This window comes from Diadema antillarum, unplaced genomic scaffold (genome assembly GCF_040938485.1).
Source record: "Diadema antillarum isolate AM-2024a unplaced genomic scaffold, OU_Dant_1.0 scf00000139, whole genome shotgun sequence".
Lineage (NCBI taxonomy): Eukaryota > Metazoa > Echinodermata > Echinoidea > Diadematoida > Diadematidae > Diadema > Diadema antillarum.
This window is the reverse complement of record NW_027271028.1, coordinates 1,008,183-1,029,235: the sequence shown is the minus strand read 5'-3', so window position 1 is coordinate 1,029,235 and position 21,053 is coordinate 1,008,183. Positions and strand designations below refer to the sequence as shown.

General features: G+C 36.4%; 1 protein-coding gene across 1 annotated transcript in view; it reads right to left on the bottom strand.

The window, feature by feature from the left end:
• Positions 1-1,868: 1,868 nt before the first annotated feature.
• Positions 1,869-21,053, bottom strand: part of LOC139721125 (presequence protease, mitochondrial-like) — a 31,511-nt gene continuing 12,326 nt past the window's right edge. Inside the window, exons 12-26 of the mRNA XM_071632455.1 lie at positions 20,720-20,816; positions 19,739-20,012; positions 18,107-18,223; positions 17,081-17,210; positions 16,383-16,503; positions 15,553-15,629; positions 13,993-14,158; positions 13,100-13,200; positions 10,687-10,798; positions 9,941-10,053; positions 9,248-9,301; positions 6,658-6,729; positions 5,681-5,795; positions 4,522-4,655; positions 1,869-3,193 (exon numbers count right to left, since the gene is read on the bottom strand). Of these exons, the coding sequence (XP_071488556.1) occupies positions 3,103-3,193; positions 4,522-4,655; positions 5,681-5,795; positions 6,658-6,729; positions 9,248-9,301; positions 9,941-10,053; positions 10,687-10,798; positions 13,100-13,200; positions 13,993-14,158; positions 15,553-15,629; positions 16,383-16,503; positions 17,081-17,210; positions 18,107-18,223; positions 19,739-20,012; positions 20,720-20,816 (1,774 nt within the window). The 3' untranslated portion in view covers positions 1,869-3,102. The remainder of the gene's footprint in view (positions 3,194-4,521; positions 4,656-5,680; positions 5,796-6,657; positions 6,730-9,247; positions 9,302-9,940; positions 10,054-10,686; positions 10,799-13,099; positions 13,201-13,992; positions 14,159-15,552; positions 15,630-16,382; positions 16,504-17,080; positions 17,211-18,106; positions 18,224-19,738; positions 20,013-20,719; positions 20,817-21,053) is intronic.

The window sequence follows — 21,053 nt, the reverse complement described above, 5'->3', positions numbered from 1 at the left end:
TGAACCTTGTTTTACCATCTACCCAATATTTAGTGATGATTTCTCCCTATTTAATGGGTGCCGAATCTGAATCTGGGTGATGCAACTCTGGCATCCTTGTCAATTAGGGTTTTCAGATATTCAAGGTGGCTGCCAAAATGCAAACTAAAATCTGAAATTCCTATATGTTCATTTATAAATTGTGACAAATAGGAAACCAAACTGAAGGTTTTAACTTAATTCAAGGGTTCTGAATCAGAATTTGAATAATGCAACATTTGAACCATGAGGAATTTGAGACGGTCAAGATGGCTGCCCAAAATTGAAATTGCCATTTATTTCCCTCTAAATGGTGAAAAATTTGTAAAGTTCATGGTTTCAATTTATTTTATGGTGCTGAATCTGAATCTGGATGAGAAAACATAGCAAACCTGAGGGATCTAAGATATCCAAAATGGCCATTAAAAACTGAAATTGAAAAAAAAAAAATCCTTTAATAAGAATAGCAAAAAATTAAGAATAAATTCATGGTTTTACCCTATTTTGAGGGTGCTGAAACCGAGATGAAACTCTTGGGTCGTTGATGGTTTTGAGAAATTCAAGATGGCCACCAAAATGGATAAAAAAAATTTGAATACCTCGGGGATTTAACAGTCACATCATCCACATTTTATTCAGCACCATCAAAGCATAAAAAATATCAGGCAGATGGCAAAACAAGGTTAGGCCCGAAACCTGACTTTGGCACCAAGACCCAGTACATGAGGACACATTTCAACTTCAGACTATAAATCTTATCAAGAAATTAATGAAACATCTTCAACTTTAAATGAAAACTCAATATTATCCCAGATTTCATCCACACACATACATGCAGATAAGAATACACCACGTGTCAACTTTCATGCATCACCACAGCAACATCAACATCATAAAAACTCAAATCATCATCATGTGACAATACACTATTGAAAACAATCAATTTTGCAACATTCCATTTTGACTGAACTGCATGTTCAATACAAATGACACATCAATGTATAAAGGATTCATCATAGTTTATATTGATACAACATTTACATATGAAAAGGCAATAAGAGATACATGACCCCTACAAATTGATTTTCTTGAGGGGTTTATATCTGAATCAGTTTTCTTCTTACTGGCAATTCCATAATCTATGTCTCCTGGATGCTCACTGTTGAACCAAACTATAGTTACAACACAAAGCATGAATTAACCTCATACAGTAATGATGTATGACGTTACCTGCATGGTTGTCTGAACAATTACTGCTCCAACAATCAGCTCATGAGGAAAATAAAGTCTTAGTCATATAACAGGATACCTCTGTACAATTGAATCAATTCCCATCATATGAATTGAGGTCACACTTGTGAGCTGCTTCTTTCAGTACAACTCAGTAGATTGCAAGTTTTACTGTGTAGCATTATATCCACCAGAAGCACTTCAAACAGACCCTGTACATGTTAAACCCAAGGAAGCTTTAGTTGAGAGTGTTCTTAGGCAAAAAAAAAACAACAACAACAAAACAACAACAAATTAAGGGTTTTAACATTTGGTGTTTTCTGTATTCTGTACTAAATTCCCCTCTTTTAGTATTTGTACAAGATGTCATCCTTTTGTGTCCATAGTTAGATGTGATCTGTTCATGGAACCATGTAAAAGTAATTAATATTTGATACCACTTTGATGCCTGCCTTTGAAACTTTCCTGTATTTCTCGTATAAGGAACCAAATTTTCTTCCAGCTGCAATGATTTATTCTTCCAAAACATTGTTCTTCAAGTCTTGAATCAACACTTTTTAGCAGTCAACAATATTCGATAGAAATTTCATAACCAATACAAAGTCTATAATATTTCAGAGGGACTGCTCAAGAAAGTTTGGACGACCATGATCGAGAGCTGTGAGCTGATTTTTACTGGCTGCACATTGCCTCACTGACCAAAGCCACTGTAAACGTTATCATCACACAATTGTAGCAAGAGTTTGCGCACTAAGTAAGCGCTCATGTACCCGGTAAGAGATGCCTATTGGTTGGCTCACCATGCATTCAGTAAAATTTAGTGTACATCCAGTAATTAATGGATGCATGGTTTACATCTATGGCAAGCAAAAAGCAAATGCATTCAAGTAAACTTGCCATCAGGTTTCATGAGCAAATAATGAATTTCTGACTAAAAAACAAAAAACAAAAAACTCCCCATTCTGTAATACAAATTCTGGATGCACGTCTTTTTGTGCATCAGCAGCAAGAATAATGTACATGCACATGTACATGTACATGCAGTAAATATGGAATTTAGTGTACACCGACTCAGCCTTGCCTTTAGGGTTAAACATTGCATAGTTACCTTTATGTGCATAATTCTTACTGATGCACTCAGGTCCTTCAATGTAGGCATCACTTGTACGTATGATAGCAAGTTGCCCAAACTTATGGCTTACATGAAGAACTGAAAATATTCTTCTACATTTTCATGAAATTTATGATCAACATAAAATGTCATGGGCTTCAGTCTACAAAGCTATGTGACACACACAATGACCATGGATCCACTTTTGAGATGAGTAATCTTGAACATTGAGGTATTTCCTGAATAATGACTCAACAGACACCTGAAATAAAATGGTCATTTACTTTTGGGCTTTAAATGAGAAATGTCTACACAATATTATCTTATCACAGCTAAAGTCTGATACATCATATTGAAATAAAAGTCTTATTTCAAAGACTTCTGATAATATTAAATTACCCAGTAGGCCTACTCTCATACTTCATCTTAACCCGTTGAGGACGGGCTGATTTTGCTACAACAGGCATTTCCCGTAGACCCTTGCCCGAGTATACTCGGGACTCGTCCTCAACAGGTTAATCCTGCCTGCAACGTTCCACAAGATGGGAAAAAGTCTCTTCATTAAGAATAAATCAAAGCTTCATATTGCAGACAAAATGATGTCCACAGATACAGTAGATTTTATCTTTTCTCAAACCATTCCTCACGGAACCATCCAACCTGACCTTGTCTTCTCTGTAGTGGGCAGGATACAAGCAAAAGAAGAAAGATCTCTATCATGGGATGATATTGACTGGTCATTCTCAATGGACAGTCCAATCAGCAGTAGTGGTCAAATCTGTGGCTGGACCCAACATGGCTGTAGCAGCTGTCCTTTGACCTGGCTTCAAATACCTGGAATGAAAAAAATATATATGATTAGGAATCAGTCAAGTCACTGCCATGGCACTGAGTGACATCACAATATGTTAGCCTAGACAGACATGAGCTCAGTTTATCTAAAAAATACAGGTATTAAAGTACTCTATTAAAGACATTTCTGTGGAGATGGCTACACACATGTAACTGTAGACAGATGTCACTGAAAAGGTATCACGATAAAGATTTCCATGTCATTTAAATACATTGCGATTGTAAGGTCGTATCTGCACAGTGACATATGACTTTAATGACTTTAAGATCAGTATATAGCAATCCACATTCAATCATAAAGCCAAAGTGAGTACTGCACATTTGAATTTCAATTACAATTTCAACTATGCTTAATGAGGGTAACCCTGTTTGTCTGAAATAACCTTATCAAGAGACAAAAATCAATCACATACACACAGCTGAACACCATTCAATTTTGAGAGTAATCATCTGATACTCTTTACTGAAATACTTGGTCTTTCTCATTGATTCTAAAGACAGGTGTGATATCGGGATGCGATAACTCTTTTATGTTCAATGTATATTGTTAGACATTGTGTAAAAACCTGTCTAGCTGAATTTTAATCAACTCACTGTTTTGAAGTGGCTTCATGCCTATATTTGACATTTCATCCTTTGGTGACAACAGCTTACTAATACACCATTCACCTACACATTTGCTTCATAAAATTTTGAGAAAAGAAACAAATGGTAATTATTTTACAAGTGTTTTTTTTTATCATCTATTTAGATTTCTTGAAATTTTACAGTGATCTTTTATGCAGCAAAGTCTCCTGGTTTGCCTTGACATTTCACCCTGAAGTCAGTGGTCACCACAGCCTAAAATCTATTTAAAAAAGAAAAAAAAAACAGTAATAGGTAACGCTTTAACTCTTTTTTTTTTCTTACCCATTAGAAAAAATTTAACTTTCCTTTCATTGTTCCTATTAGCCTGTGTTTCAGTCCATTGCTAAAAAGAACTCTTAATGCATTTCCTTGACCACTTCCATTCATGAATAGTGGATCATTGACCTTGGTCTGTGACATGACCACTGACCTCATGGCTAAAATTCTTCACAACTATCCTTAATGCACAATCAACTGCAAAATGACATTGTTACAGGCATTTCTTTGGGCATCATGGTTGAAATAGAGAACTATGCACAACCAGACCAGGTAATAGAAAATAGTTAACAAGAAGTGTTTCTTTACTACTGAAACGGTGCAAACAGAAATAAGATCCCATCAACAACATCAGAGATTTGGAGTGATGCTCATTAGTAAGACAGAATCTCTAGATCTTGACTCACTGTTCAGCAACGTGTACGAGGTCCTCCTTGGAGACGAGGAAAAGTCTGTCTCGGTTTGTTTGTCTCATGTCATCTGTGACACCAGACAGGAAGAGGGACACACCCTTATCTGATGGAGACACAGGACTGTCCACCTGTCAAGATGACAATCAACTCACTTTAGCTTTCCTTCCTATCACTAGGAATCCAATACTACAAATTTACATCAATCAGCATAATCTAATGAATCAACATGTCACATCCAGGTTGCACAATGAAATCAAAACTCACAAAAATAGCTGCTATCACATAAAAACACAATTTGTGGAATTACATATTTGATATGTATTGTAAACATGACTGCTATACAAGGCATAGAGCTCGGAGTAAATGTACAATATGATGACAGAACATCGGATAAAGGACAAGGGGTAGCAGGAATCAAATGCTGTGAGGATCAGGTAGCCAACTACAGGACAAATTGCACATATAGCGAAGCAAGGTGTAAAGGACAAATGAATGAGAGCATTAATCTATCCAAACTGGGTATATGAACTACCAGTCTTTGAGGCCTTTAATTCCACATAGTTTGCTAGCATTAAACATTTCTGATTTCCTAGCTCCTACAAAACCTGTCAATATTCATGAGAAAAGGAATGTGTGATTATGCATAGGTTAAAAAAAAAAAGTTTTTACGATAGATACACAAGATTAAACCACCTGCTTGTCATCTACAATCTAAGGATGGCAGTCTGAGATAGTGGTTGGAAAGCTATGAATTTTTCTCAGAACATGATGTACACAGAGGAATGCACTAATACATTGGAAACCCTTCCTACTTGAAAGATAACTGCTGTACATTAACTTTTGTTTGACCGAGATGGAAGAGATATCTGGTAAGTGAGCTTCCTTCTACCTGCTGGTGGCATTAGAAAAATTTGGTGTTGTTAAGTATACTGTGAAGATAAATGTTTGGGGTCATTGGTAAAAGCAAGATTTCATTCTTCTCACAAAGCTCACAATGCAATTGGAACAGACGATAGAAGTACAACAGTGCGTGAGAAATAAAGACAGAAAGAGATAAGGAAACAACAGACAGCGAGAGAAAGAAAGAAAGAAAGAAGGAAAGAAAGAAAGACGAGAAGACGAGGTAAGGGTGTCAGATCAGCAGGATACTTACCACAGAGAAGACTGACAGCTTGGCTTCATCAATATCTTGCTGAGTGAAGTTACCATCCATCGCCCACTGTACTGAAGACTCAAAGGCTCCAAGAGTTTCTACAGTATTTGGATCTCTGCAATGAAGTAAGGAGATATAGCTTTGTGTATTAAAAGCAGGAATACCTATGTAAGCTTTCTCCTTTTAGTACATCTCACTACCTGGAATGCATTCTGTGTCTCTATATTGGTCAAGACTCTCCTGTCTAATCTTTCTACTTTCTTCATTCACATCTTTATCCCACTGCTATTTTTCAGCCCTTACAACTCACATATTTCTTTCAATTTCATGTCTGTTTTCAACTGTTTCTACCATTCTAAACAGTAATTCCAGACAATATCATTGTTAAGAATTTCCTGGGACAATTTCTTTTGGTCACAATGAAGGTGAACATTTTTATAATACATAAATCAAAATACTTTGATATTCCCCTAAAATAATCAATCAGGCAGTTGCAAGGTTATCTACTTGCAATCTCAATGAGATACAATATTTCAGATTTACTGCTTTTGTAATACATTTCAGATTGATAATATTGATAGTAGCCCTGATTTCCAAAGCCACAGTTTCATTTGTGAAATGACTCCCAAACCTAGTAAATATCAATCCTACTCACTCTCATACTACACTAAAATTTGTGTCTACGACTTCAAAACAAAATGATCCATCGAAACAAGTTAAACACACATCTCATTTTTTTCCAGTGCATCAGATTTATTAGGCCACTGGTTCCATGGAGGATTTAGTCCTACCAAACCGTCTTCTAGTGAATGTTAACCTTGACTCCTAATGTTAAAATAATCACTATACCTCTGACTCATACTTTCAATGAGTCTTCATGCCACTGACTTCTATCACTGAGATTTCAAAGCCACAAACCTATGATCTCCTCAATACTGAAAGTACCATTCAGTGGCAGTGTGTGACATCCATCTCACCTGTAAGAGTAGAATTTGAAAGCTCCCTCCGTTCCCATGGATGCACCTCCACCATATGCCCCACCTTTTTCCCTACAGTGGGAGAAAAGGGTTGAAAGGTTATCTAAAGTAACGACCAGAAGTAATATATATTCACTACAGTGAAGAGTATACTCAAATCTGCAGTTAGTGCTAATGACGTTCTTTGCTAGGATTAGATACTCTTGGCTCTAAAGATAGATGTGGACAAGAATAAAAAATATTCTGATAAAAGTCACAAGGAATAATAAAAGTAATATTGACAATAATAATCATAATAATAATAATAATAATAATAATAACAATAATCACAACAACAACAAAATTTATACAAGGGCAGATCCAAGGGTGCATCCAAGGAATTCCTTAAAGGGGAGGGGCCTTTACAAGATTAATGGGGGGGGGTGCACGCACCCGTATTTTTTTTTCTTTTTCTTTTTTTTTTTGTGCACACCCGGTGCACTCCCTCCTGGATACCCCATTGATAATACAGTTCTTATATAGCGCATATCACCACCATAGTGTCTCTGTTCTTTCGGGGAGAGGATAGAAAAGAAAGTGGCATTTGCCTGGAAATCTGAGATGATTACAACACCACTGATAACGCGACAACCTGTATCTTTTCCCAAAATGGATCTGAAGATCCTACTCATTGCAGAAAAAATAAGAGACCCGCGGGTCTAGCGCTCACCTGAGTGTCGCAAGTTCACCTTTCACACAGTCACTAATCTAAATTATTCACAGCTCTACCAAAATTTGACCAGGCATTCTCAAGTAGAAGATGAAAATGTACAATGAAAAAAAAAGGGCTCAATTCTTTAAGATTCCTTAATTTTGGGGGGGTTGGGCCCCCCTGGGGGCCCCCTGGGTGGGACATAGTGCCCATTTTAAAAAATTAGTTCCTAACCCCCTAGGGATGCTACCTACCAAGTTTGATGGAAATCAGTCCTGGGGTTCTCAAGAAGAAGATGAAAATGTAAAAAGTTTACGCACGACAGACGACGCACGACGCACGCCGGACGCCAGATGAAGGGCAATCGCAATAGCTCACTTGAGCCTTTGGCTCGGGTGAGCTAAAAAAAAACAACATTCTACATAGATGGTACATAATTGGGAACAAAGTTCTTGAGCTTCATTAAACCATTTAACATTCTTAGCTTAAAATTTAGTTTTTCAGTTTCAAAATGAGACTAGAAATGTCGCTATGGCGACTGGTATGCCTCCGCCATAATGCATGATTCTCCTATAGGTCTAGATAGTACATGTGGACAATGTGTGATTACATTTTCACAAAACTGGCAAAATATTGAAATGACAAGTTTGTCACAAATGTGTTGAATGTTCACCTTCCTTGACCTTGGTTTAATTGGATGAATAGGAGAGCATGTATTTGGGGATTTAAGGACTTGAACTTGACTTTGACCCATTCATACATTTATGCATTGAGTAATTTTCATGGTACCAGTATGAAGAAAAAGTGCAATTTCTGTACTGAATAGTAAATTGTTACCATGTTCATCTGGCCTTTGACCCTAAAATTCATAAGATAATCACTATCAGGTAGAGAATGCATAAATATGCAGTAAGTTTCATGATAAATTGAGCCACTTCCGAGATATGGAGGAAAAAGTTAGTTCAGCACTTTCACTTGATCTTTGACCTTTTGACCTTTGAGGCAAAAAAAAAAAAGAAAAAGAAAAAAAAACTCTCCAGAGAATTTCTATTAGGTTACACATGCATACACCAAGTGTAAAAAAAAAAATAATCCTGCTGGCATTGCATGAACATGAGGGAAATAGTAAAATTTTGAAGTGTTGCACTTGACTTTTGACCCCTGACCTTTGACCCTATGAACCCTACATTCTCTAGATAATCACTGCCAGTCAGTACATGTATATACTATGTTCCATGAAGATACCTTGAACAATTTTCCAATTTACAGAGAAAAAAAAAGACGTTTTAATACTTTTACTCGACCTTTTGACCTTTGACCTTTGACCTCATGACCCAAACTTTCACCAGAGAATCTAAATTGGGTAATACATGTATACACTAAATTTCAAGAAAATATCTTCAGGCATTGCATAGATATGGTGGAAATAGTGAAATTTTATGTATTTGACCTTTACCTTTTGACCTTTGACCTTCAGCACGTGCACCCAAAAGTTGATAGGCACAACTTCACCCCCTAATACACATACATGCCAAGTTTCATTAGGATACCTCAACAGGTTTTGATAGTTACCTTGTCCACAAAATTCATTACGGACGGACGGACAACCCGAAAACATAATGCCTCCGGCACCACTTCGTGGCGGAGGCATAAAAACAGTATCCTTACATTTGTCTTGACACTGTGGTTCTGGATAAAACTGATGAAGATAAATGACTCTCTCATATCTCAGTCACACCGTACACATTCGACTGTGAAGACACAATCTCTTGTAACATATCATCTTGCCTCAGACACTCATTTCACAACATTAAAATTTTCCATTCGAATAAAAAATAATAATAATATTGTACTGCATACTGCACAAGCATGTAAAATTTCAATTTCTTTTTTGTTTACCTGATTTCTCTGTGTAGAAATTTGGCAGACATCAACCTCGCAAGAACCCTCAATCTGTTAAAAAAAAAACAAAGCATGATTAATGAACTTTATTTTCACATGTATTTTATCTTGCTTTATTTTGATCATCTTAAAGTCTTCATTCTAAATAATATCTTGTATTTCCCATCAAACTTGGTGTGGCTAGAAGAAGTTTGACGCATGTTACATCTACAACTGCACAACTTAAGACCATTCTACCTAAAATTCTTTACTAATTGCAGTAAAAGGTCCCCAAAACTTATTGGGAAAAGAGAAGCCTTTTTACAAATGTAGTTGTTCAAAACTTTTTTTTTTCAATTACCTCTATAGCCCTAGTCCAATCCTTGAATAGAGTTGTGCAGTGTGCATATGAACTGCATCCTCAAATTTATTTTTCCTGATTGACAATTTAAAAATCTGAGATCATTGTCAATGGTACATTATAACACAAACAGCTGAATGGAACACCTCGCACTGAATTGGTGTGTAAAACACCCCCTGTTACTATGTGATGTACTCTTTACTTAGAAGAGAACATTCTTTACCCAGCTTTAAAACTCTTTAACTGTGAGATGTATTACATACAATTTCTACAGTGCCAAATTAATATAACAAACATATTAAACAGTGTGACTCACTCAGTTCACATGGAACATAAACTCTAAAACTTACTTTGGGAAGTCTGGATGTGTGAATGGTACACCACAAACAGCATGACTCATGTAATTGACAGGGAAAGGAAGTTCATAGTGTGTCTTTTCTTCTGATGGTGAGAATGTATCAACCTGCAGAGAGACATAAAAGTGTTGAATTTTGATCAATTATTGATAGATATGTACAGTATATAAAAACAAGTCATTCTCTTTCCACTTCCCTCATTAAAATGATTAAAATATGTCATTACTAATATCATCTCATTTTTAAAGGCTCCCTCTGTACCGTATGTTCCCCCCCCCCCCCCCCCCCCACAAAAAAAAGAATTACAACGGGACCCTCCGCAATGATATCTTTAGAAATAGTGGATCAATCCAAATACAAATTCAGGGTATGAGACTATAAATCATTGCCCACATCTTACAGTAAATCTCATTCCATTTGCATCAGTGGTCAAAAAGAAACGACGAATTCTGTAGAGAATGTCAAAAATCTCATCCCTCCAAGTTTTGTCTATTGTATTCACACACAAAAGTATCGAAGTGCTAAACTTGGAAGAATCAGACTCATGACATGCTTTACAACATTCCACATTTCTCTGTGACCACTTAACCAAATTGAATGGGATTTTCTGCAACATAGAGCTAAGCTGTTACATTTTAAGACCCTGAAGTAGCATTTTGACAGTTTAATCATTTTGGTGTTATCAATGCCAAAATCTGTGGTAATTTTTTTTTTTTTTTTAACATACTGTATAGACTAACCTTGGTCAGTTGTTGGTCATGGATTCTTGGTGTCCCTGGAATATTTCTGATGAGTCTCTCAACCTCACTCATTGCTTGATCCATTCCATCTGGGCTGGAGTTAATTGCACACCTATGGCATGAATAAATAAAGAGCAAGATAATTTACAGAGTTAGTGGAATACATTACACTACCTGTATTGATAATTCAGCGTAAAATGTTTTTCATTACTGACGTACAAATTCAACCATTTTATTACACCACAGGATAACAAATCCATGTCCCTCTTTCTAGACAATTCCACATACATGTATCAATACTATAATATAGTATTGATACATGTATGTGGAATTGTGTACAAAGAGGGACATTGATTTGTTATCCTGTGCATATTATGCATATAAGTATACTAACAAAGCTCATACAATTGAATCTTAACCCTAAACCTAGCAATCTGTGTGCAAAGATATACTGTACAACAACTCAGAGAGGGCCTGTAAGCAAACCTATAGTTTTGATTCCCTCCCCCCTGTCTTCATTCACACATCCTGTATATGTGATGCATGACAAATCTGACAGTATAAGGGTTCATTTATTTTCCCTTTCAGTATTGAAGTTTTTGTTATTCAAATTACTGTTTCTTGCATCAAATTGTTTTCACTGCAGGTGATTGACAAATGACCTCACATTGACATAAATACACACCAATTATTCATTGTTGCTGTTTTTTCCAACAACCATGACAGATATGATACATACAGGGGTTCTGCTTTTACATTTACTTTTAATAAGAAAGACACATAATCCATGAAGTCCATGCACAATTGGACTAGGTTCATACAAAGGAATGACACACTATTTGTAAGAAATACTAGTCCAAGATATCCATGAGATGTCTGTGTTAATTTTTGGTTCATTAACCCTTGATGATATGTGACTGGCGACAACGGTTTCAGGCAAAAGTCGGGCATTTTGAAAATTTGTTTTTTCACTGAATCACATTGCCCATTTCCTAAGCTTTGCATTGATATAAAACACTTGCATTCTTTGGCACCATAAGTGGGCATGGAAAGCGAAATAAAATGCACTTTTTAAGTTGTTAGCCTGACAAAATTGCGAGAAAACGGGCTTTGAAGAATCACCTCTTTCTCAAAGACAATGTCCGAGCGGTGATGCGAGGTGAGAATCACCCATCCGTACGATGGTGCCAATCGATGTTAAACTCCGCCTCTAGCAACCACATCGCCTTCTGATTGGCTCACTGAGAGAGTCAAATTTCCCGGGCACCCTTCCTAGGAGCTCAGCGTATGGAGCCGAAAAACAATGCGGTTCGCTCGGGTTGGTTTTACCATTACATCTTTCAAGATGGCGGATACGATAATTGCACGTATGGTGTACATGTGTATGGGTGCACGCATTACGCAATGGCATCCACACGCCATGACCATGTGCATGTAACAGGAGCGGGTGGCAAATCCACACATTTACAAATCGCGTTTTCATTGTCGTTGATTTGACTTTATCATTGGTGACCCTTTTGTAGGCAGAAAAATGCCAGTGCTGGCAAAGGTCACGCTTCCTGTTTGTTTTGCTTTTACAAGCCGTGCATATGTTGCCTTGTTCGGTGGTGTTAATTATATTAAAACGAACAAACAAACACGACTCGTTAGTTTCGTGCGATCTTGATGTGTAGTATTTGAATATAACTGGTATCATGTGACCTCTCCTTTCCTCTCATCTACCTTCCCTTGAGTCAGTCTGCAGTCATAATTTTTACTACATGTACAAGTAGACTATTGTTGTTTCTTTTCACACGATTATGTCGTGCTAAATGATATTTGTTTCACTTCCGTTGTCGAACATTGCGGTAGAATAGTTTGGATAGAAAGCCAAACGAAGAGCACACACTACAGCGTATAAACCACTATAGCAAGAACAATGGAGCATGTAATCATGCACGCGTGGACAAAGCATTCCCCAAACGCTGTAACTGGTACGGTGTCTCCGAAAGCCGAATTATGTAAATGTGTGCGACGCACCAGCCAATCGCATGCGAGACCTTGCGCCGTAGCAACGCTGGGGATATTGGCGCGGCATTCGAAAGAAGCTCGAAACTGACGAGTGCGATCCAACATAGGGTGCTTAAAATTCCATTTTCGATAGGAAAAACGTAGTCTTATGCTATGAAATTTAGTGTAGATGTAGAAAACATATCAAAGATTTGATTTCTGCAAAAAACCCAAATCGACAAAAATAATGGTAAAGATCTTTGTACCCCGCCTAGGAGGAAATTTGCTCTTGCGACTTTTGCCTGAAACCGTTGTCGCGGGTCACATATTCTTGGAAGCCTGAGAGATTAGTTGTCATGACATGAACTGCGTGCACACACACACACACACACACACACACACACACACACACACACACACCTACCTCAGGTTATCTTTATTGAGCACCAAGGAAGCTATGGTCTGTAGCTGGCTAAGAAGTGGATCAATGTCTTCCTTCTCAGCTAGTTCCTTCAGGAATGCTACCTAAAAAAGGTTACACAAAACAAATATATTAATTCACTGTCATGATGTTACTACCGCAATGCAATGACAAAGACACAATGCTTCAATGCTAGCATTTCTTGTCGCTTGATTTGCTTTAACATTATTTCACATTTTCACAATTTCTTGCAAAAACACACACACAATTAAATACACACATACACAAATGCACAACAATCATATGTGCCCTTGCTTTTAATCTTGATAGCAACCGACCAAGTGAAGGAAACCACATGACTGTGATTTGTTGCTACATCTTGCTTATTTAACATTTTATCATCCATTCTTCCTGTTTTATAAGGTAGACTGCAACATTCTCTCTTTATTGTAGCTTTTTGTTGTTCCTGTATAACTCTTTGTTCCAGGTACAGACATTTCAATCACTTCTGAAATGCTGAATTCATTACTGATTTCAAAGTTGGCAACACATTTCAGAAAATTACTGTTCCTGTTCCTCTCTCAAATCGGCAATGTTTTGTAATTTTTTTCAGATTTCGTACAGATTTGATAAATTCCACTAGTTCCAGCTCAGCTGAGATATGCAGTGAACTTCACAGGTGTTAATCTAGTGGTGACAAGGTATCATCTGCAGCTAACCCCCTTCCCCTCTTATCCCCTCCCCCCCCCCCCCCCCTTGATTAGTGACAAGGTATGCAGCTAACCCCCTTCCCCTCTTATCCCCCACCACCATCAAATGGTGACAAGGTATCATCTGCAGCTAGGATAGGTATGCAGACTTCCTTGAACTAGTCATTCATTGACCACACGACTCACTTGTGACATGCCACTTGCTATTTCATGAAGCCTTCCAGAGGGCGACAGACTGCTGCTTGCTCTCTTCATGGCATAGGCATGTCCCATGTTGGTCAGAGAGCTGGACAGGTCAGCTGCCTCCATCCTCACTAGAGTGCTCAAATGCTCTTTATCCTCAAGTCTTGGGCTGCATTTGGTAAAGACAAGTTATTACTAAACTTATACTGGCCAGATTTGTTCAGAAAAAGTTCACCTATTGTGTAACACCTTTTGTTTTCCCAGCCATGAATTGCTTAAAGGTTACATCATGAATACAAAATATGTATGGCTGTACTCAGATTTTTCATTTCTGAAATAAGCCTTTACAGGACATCATGAATTTTAACTTTTGTTCCTAACCCATATTTGGTTTTATTTTGAACTTTTTGAAATGTTGTGATAACTGCAGCATGTAGCAACACCCAAATAATGACTGTCATTTTCTTCTCATTTTGTATACCTTTTTAAACCTATTCTAACTGGGCTATTTGAGACCAAGTTTTTACTTGGGGGGGAGGGCATCAATTTGACCACCCCCCCTTCAGATCTCGGCCGCCGATTCGAAATTTTGCCTGAAGATAGAGCTGGATGTCAACTACAAGATTACATGGTCATACAATAGAAATATATTGCCTTTCTATTCTTAATAAATTAATTATGCAAATATGTGCATGAAATCATATTTTCACCTATAACTCCATTAAAAAGACTGGAAGATTGCTAAATTTTTGTGTCAGAATTCCTCAAGACACATCAAACAATTTTCGTGTAAAAAAAATAGCACAATCAAAATCAATTTCTTTTGTTTTTTATTGTTTTGTTAATTTCTTATGTATTTTATTGTTTTTTCGACCTTTTGTTTTCTATTGTTTTTTTGCCAAAATTTGTTGCAGGCACTTTTTCAGGCTTATTTACACTAGAATTGATTAATTTCAATGGTTAAAATTTGAAATAATCTAATTTATATCAATTTAACCAAAAAACACAATTTGCATTGGATTTGCACACGATATCATGAATTTGAGCTGTTTTTGGGTTGACATGCATATGCAAAACATTACGTAACTTCAGAACGGTGTATCCGGACGTCGCAAATTTGGTCTCAAAATATGCGGGAGACTTCAATGAAAAAAGTCGTGAAACGACACGGCAAAATCTTTGCGCGTTGCAAAATTGTGGTGCAAAACGTCAAGGGGGGGGTCAATTTGACCCCCCTCCCCCAGTTAGAATAGGGTTAAAACATACATGGTCATTTTTTAAAAGTTCATAATAACAACTATTTTCCTCTAGTAGATCACATCTCCAGTAGAGACAACTTGTAACAATTGCACTACAGTGGTGAACACATCAGAGACTTTGCTTTAATAAAACACACTGACTTTGGATTGCACTTATTATTTGTCAAACCAAGAATGGTTTCACTTATATCAAACGACCTCTAGTAGAAAGTTTCAACATAGACATATGAAGACAAATCAAAGAAGTACATGTACAGTGTATATGAGTAAACATAGAATGATAGCAAACATGATGAAGACAAACCTGGTGAATACACTGCAGAGTAAGTCAAACATTTCTTGAAGATTTCTGTCCAAACAGAAGGAAAACAGGCCAATTCCCTGAAGTGAAAAGAGATCAAAACACTAGTCACTACAGACAGAGCTCCATACAAAGCTTGAATCATTTGTGTCATTCTCTTTATATTACATTTGTACCTCATCTGTGTAAGTTTTTAACTACATACATTGTAGATATAGCATGTTTGGTATACAATATCAATCAATTTTGGATGATGTATGCTCGCAAAGCATCATGAAGAAAAATTTTTTTTTTTTGTAATTTTCATAGTAATTGTGTGTGTTGGGCAGCACTGACTGATATTTCTTCACATATTGATAAAATTCTCTCTAGATCCAATATAATCCTCTGACAATTACTAGATTAGATTTCATAACTAGGTTTTTGTGGCAACTGTACAACCTGATACCAGGGATGTGAATTCTTTCCACATGTTGATGAGACTCTCTTCATTCAGATAAGCTTGATATATTCTCTGAATGGAGATCTACCGCACCATTTTTAACACCAAGTGCCATTCAAATTTGATACAACACAGCTTCTTGATGATGTATGTCTGGCTTGTAGCATTGAGTGATGTACAAGTGTATCATACTCTGCTTTCACATGATTAAGAAACGAGGTGTATGATAAAACCATTATCTCATATAACATTTGACATGGTGGTCTTTACAGCACAACTTACCTTTTGAACTACTTTGTGTGTCACACTACCTGTTTGCTAAGACCACTCTGAAATTGACCACGCTACATATTCAGACGATAGAACAACACTAGGGAACTATTCACACTACCTGTTCATACTGCATGATGTCACTGTGAAACTGAGCGATGCGTCTGAACGCAGTGATCCCACCAGTCTTCAATTCCTCTCGCTGTGCAAATTCACGAAAGTTTAGATCACCAGCACCCATCCTTGTCAAGAGAAACATATCAATAGCTTTTTATTTTTATATGCTGGAACAGAGTATACAAAGATTAATCAAACTTGCTTTACATTATTCACTGATGCCTTACAGCAAATTGAAGGTGTAAACATTGAACCTCTATATATATTTACACACACTTTAGAGCATATTTTCAGTGTGCAATAACATGTTACAGCTCAGTGAACAGATGTCTTGTTAACCCCTTACAGTACTTTGTTTGCATACTGGCCTGCACAAATGTCTGGAAACTAACTGTCAATGTACAGATTTTAACCATGACTGTTTTGTGCACCCATTCTGGAGTGCTTTTTTCTCTGATTGGTAAAGATGTGTATGAACTCATAGGTCAGCAATACAGCTGTAACTTCATCAATATCTCAAGACATTCATTCTACAGGAAGAAATAAGTTAATCCATTAAAATAAAGTTGTAGTATGAGCACACACTTGTGTACAGCTGTATACACAAACCTACACACACACAGAATAGTAAAGTTAAGAGACTGGGCAATATTGTATTTGTGGATGCTGGTCATTTCAAAACCTGATGAAACCAGTGCTCACTTTGTGATGATGTTAGAGAAGAGTGGAAGGTAGATCTGTAGTTCCTCAGGGATGTTGGAAGGGGTGAGCATTGCCCTGAAGTATGTAATGCCATTGGTTGGCTGCTCACAGCACTGTACATGGACACCAGCTAGTTTGGGCATAGAAATAATGAAAAAAAATAACAAGAATTACAGCCATAAGAATAAAGAAAGACATTCTTGCCATTTCTTCCTTTGTACTTTAACTTCTGGATTGACTTTCTCAGAAACTCTTCTGACGTTATATTAATACCTTACCTTCTTACCTATGGGAATTAAGCACCCTGACCACTCACGCTCATCAAATCAAATTCACATTTTCTCCAACTTTATATATACTGTTCAAGCTTTCTGTCTACATCACATTCCACTCAAGACTTTAAATCTCTTCCTCAATAAAATTACTACTTACTTCATCACTCCTCTCCTCCTGGTAAAACGGTCACTTCTCCTCAATCAGTACATTCCTAGAGTCTATCTATTTCTTCTTCTTCTTCTTTTTTAATGGGACAAAACCTTGAACTTTACATTAATAAATCATTTCCTGGCAATCCCCTTCTTACTTTTCTGTTTGTATCTTTCCACATGATTTTTCCTGAATTTCCTTTATCAACTGTTTCACTACCTCATAGCTAGCACTGAGGACATAATGAAACTACACCATATATTACAGCCTTTTATTCTACACTCATCAAATTCAAAGCATTTGTGGGGGAAATATTCTGTCTGAGAAAGGCGGAGCATGAATGCAAACAGATCTCACCGCAAAGTGACATGCTTGTACTTTGTAAAAAAAAAAAAAAAAAAAAAAAAAAAAAAATATATATATATATATATATATATATATATATATAGTTTCACTTAAGATGACAGAGGCGTGCGGTAGGAATATCAGCATCATCACACTATATATATATATATATATATATATATATATATATATATATATATATATATATATATATGTTTGTGTTGTCTCCCAGCAAATATTTAATTTCAGTCTTACCTATCTCTCTGGTTTCCACAGATGTTCTTATGACCTTTCGGTCAATGTCATTGACCTTTAAAGTTGGCAGACAGGTCAAATCTTCCTCCTTCTTCTGCTCCTCAAAGAGCTTACAGCCTTTGAACCAACCATTGCCGGACACAAAAACAAAGACAACAAGCTTTAAAATTATATAGTGTGTCTCATTTTTTTTTTTTTATTAATCTGAGTTTCATTGCAACTTTTTGCTATCAAAATTATATCATATGCTATATGAGATATACATGAATGGAAAGATAAAAGCTTCTCGTCTTTCATTTAATGCACAACTCAATGTTCATAACTCATAAATGACTGAGTTAAAACAAAGGACACTGATGGACAGACACTACTAAATTTTTATTTGCACATGTAAATTGTGATTTTGAGTGAGGTTTTCAGGCCTCTTTAAAAAACTTTTGCCAAAAAAAAAATCGTAGCTTTAATATCCATATTTTTTCCGTTCATAAGACAGCTCATGCATAAACAATGATTAACATCTGCTGGAGACAACTTAATTTGAAAATTTGCTTCAATTTTACTCACATAGATGCATAGTTAAGTAAAATATGGGGCCATTTGGCCTTCCCAACTTGGCAGATAACAATGGCCTTCATGCTTTGATGAATTTACACAAACATGAGGGTGGAATGTGTTAAAAGGGAATTCACTCACGCAGATACATTCGTTGTATCAAGACTATTGTCTAGTGCTAAGTCGGGAAAGCTGGATTTTTTTTTTTCAGCTATCCATGAAATAGGTAGAAATGAAGCATGTTTTCATGCAACTTTTTCTCGAGCATGCATCATTCATATTTAATGCATAAGGTCTCATATCATGGAAGAAAAAAGTATAGATATTTCAGTTATTAACTTTGTTTTCGAAAAGATACTTGTCACTGTAAAAGTCTCAAAAACTTGACTCAAAAGTTGCAATTCTGTAGGCAAATGAAAATTTGGTAGACCCACTATCCATTGTTCTAGCTCAGTCATGCATGAATTATGAACATTGAGTTTGGCGTCAAATGAAAGAAGAGAAGTATATCTTTCCATTGATGTACATCTCATTAAGCAAATTAATGAATTTGATAGCAAAAAGTTGCAATGAAACTCAATTTTGTTTTGTTCTTTTTTTTTGTGGGGGGACATGCTGTACTGCAGCTCTTTGAATAAATGTAACTTTCATTTTTTTTCTCAATTCATTAATTTCCACATCCTAATAAAAAGCATTTACAAAGAATACAGGATGATGCATACACAGTAGAACATTGGAACAATACAGGAAAAATGTACAACTTATAACAATTTCACAACAGACAAACACAACAAAAAAGCAGTTATTTCAGTTTGTGGGAGATCAACATAGTTGATCTTTCTATGGCTGATCCCAAGTATTACAGTTAAAATAGTTGCATTAATGCAATACAAACAATAAATGTAACTTCTTTATCATTACAACTTCAAATTTACAGTCTATTGATTCCTAAATGTACAGGTATTGTACAATGTAGCTAATATGGATCTTGGTTGATACAAACTTCAGAGTTCTTAATGAAACAAACGATTTTCAAGCAAGAGCAGTGGTATGGGAGAAGCAAGAATTTATTTAACTCACCTTTCTCATACACTGCTTTTCTGTGTGTCTCATCCAGATCACTAATCATTCCAGCTAACTTCTCTCTTTCCTCCTTCTCTAGTTCTTCTGTGTAACTCTCCTTTGGCTTCATCGTCAGCCACAACTTGTGCTGGTTGACCTGGAAGTAGTCTTTGACCTTCAGCTGCAGAAACTTGGGGTCAGAGGTCATCTTTGACTTGAAATGTTCCACCAGTTGACTGAGCTTGAGAAATGGTGTTGGGTCATCACCATGGTTCCAGAAAGGCATCAGACCCTGGAAAAAAAAAGATTTCAAATTACAAACAGATCTAACTGATGTTATCACAAATATGAAAACAAAAACATCATGCCTCCGGCAGCACTTTGTGGCGGAGGCATAAAAAAAAGTCACAATGGTCATTACATGTACTACTCTGTCACGACACAAATTATTTACATGACATATTTTGGTTTTAACGGACAAACATTTAATCAACTGAGAAGTAATCATCAACATTTCACATAAAAGTGGTGTAACAGTGCCTACAACACCTTCCATATTATGGTACATTATACATTTTTATTAGTGTTGACCAATTTCAAGGTGAGTGACTGGTGGATAATTTGGTACATTTCTTGTTTCTTAATTCCTATTTGTCTAGTTGATTTGAACACCTACTCCGCTCTCCACAAGACTCCTTTTCTAATAGTACATTGTATGAATTATGTCTTCAATAACTGACGCAGTCTTGTCACAAAATAAGTCATTTAAAAACACCTAAAAATAGATTCAAGTTTTAGAGCTGAGAAAATTCAGTTGATAAGATATAAATGGTGACAGGAATTATAAACAAACAAACATGAACAACAACAAGGTCTACAGAAAGATGAACATACATACACCAAGGCCTAGAGAAAGGTGAACACACTGCAGCAACAAGGCCGAGAGAAAATTTAGCATACATGCATTAACAAGGCCAAGAGAAAATTTAGCATACATACAGCAACAAGGCCAAGGCCAAAGTGAGTGGTCTGGTGCTTCTGAGAGAGTTCTATCTTGTGCAAAATGGCTTCAATGCGCTCAGCTTCAAATCCTGTCCTGTGAAAAAAAAAAATTGTAATAATAAAACTTTTGTTTCAAACTCTAATGAAATGATGGTGGGCAATTCACACATACAAATGAGGACAAAAGCAAATAATCCATACAAAATACACACACTTTCATGCTCTGGTTGGCATGGGGATGAATGAATGGAACATAATCAATTGCTTTGTCAAGTGACTAAAAGACATATTGTAATTCAAAGAATACATTTCACCTTCATTATCATACAAC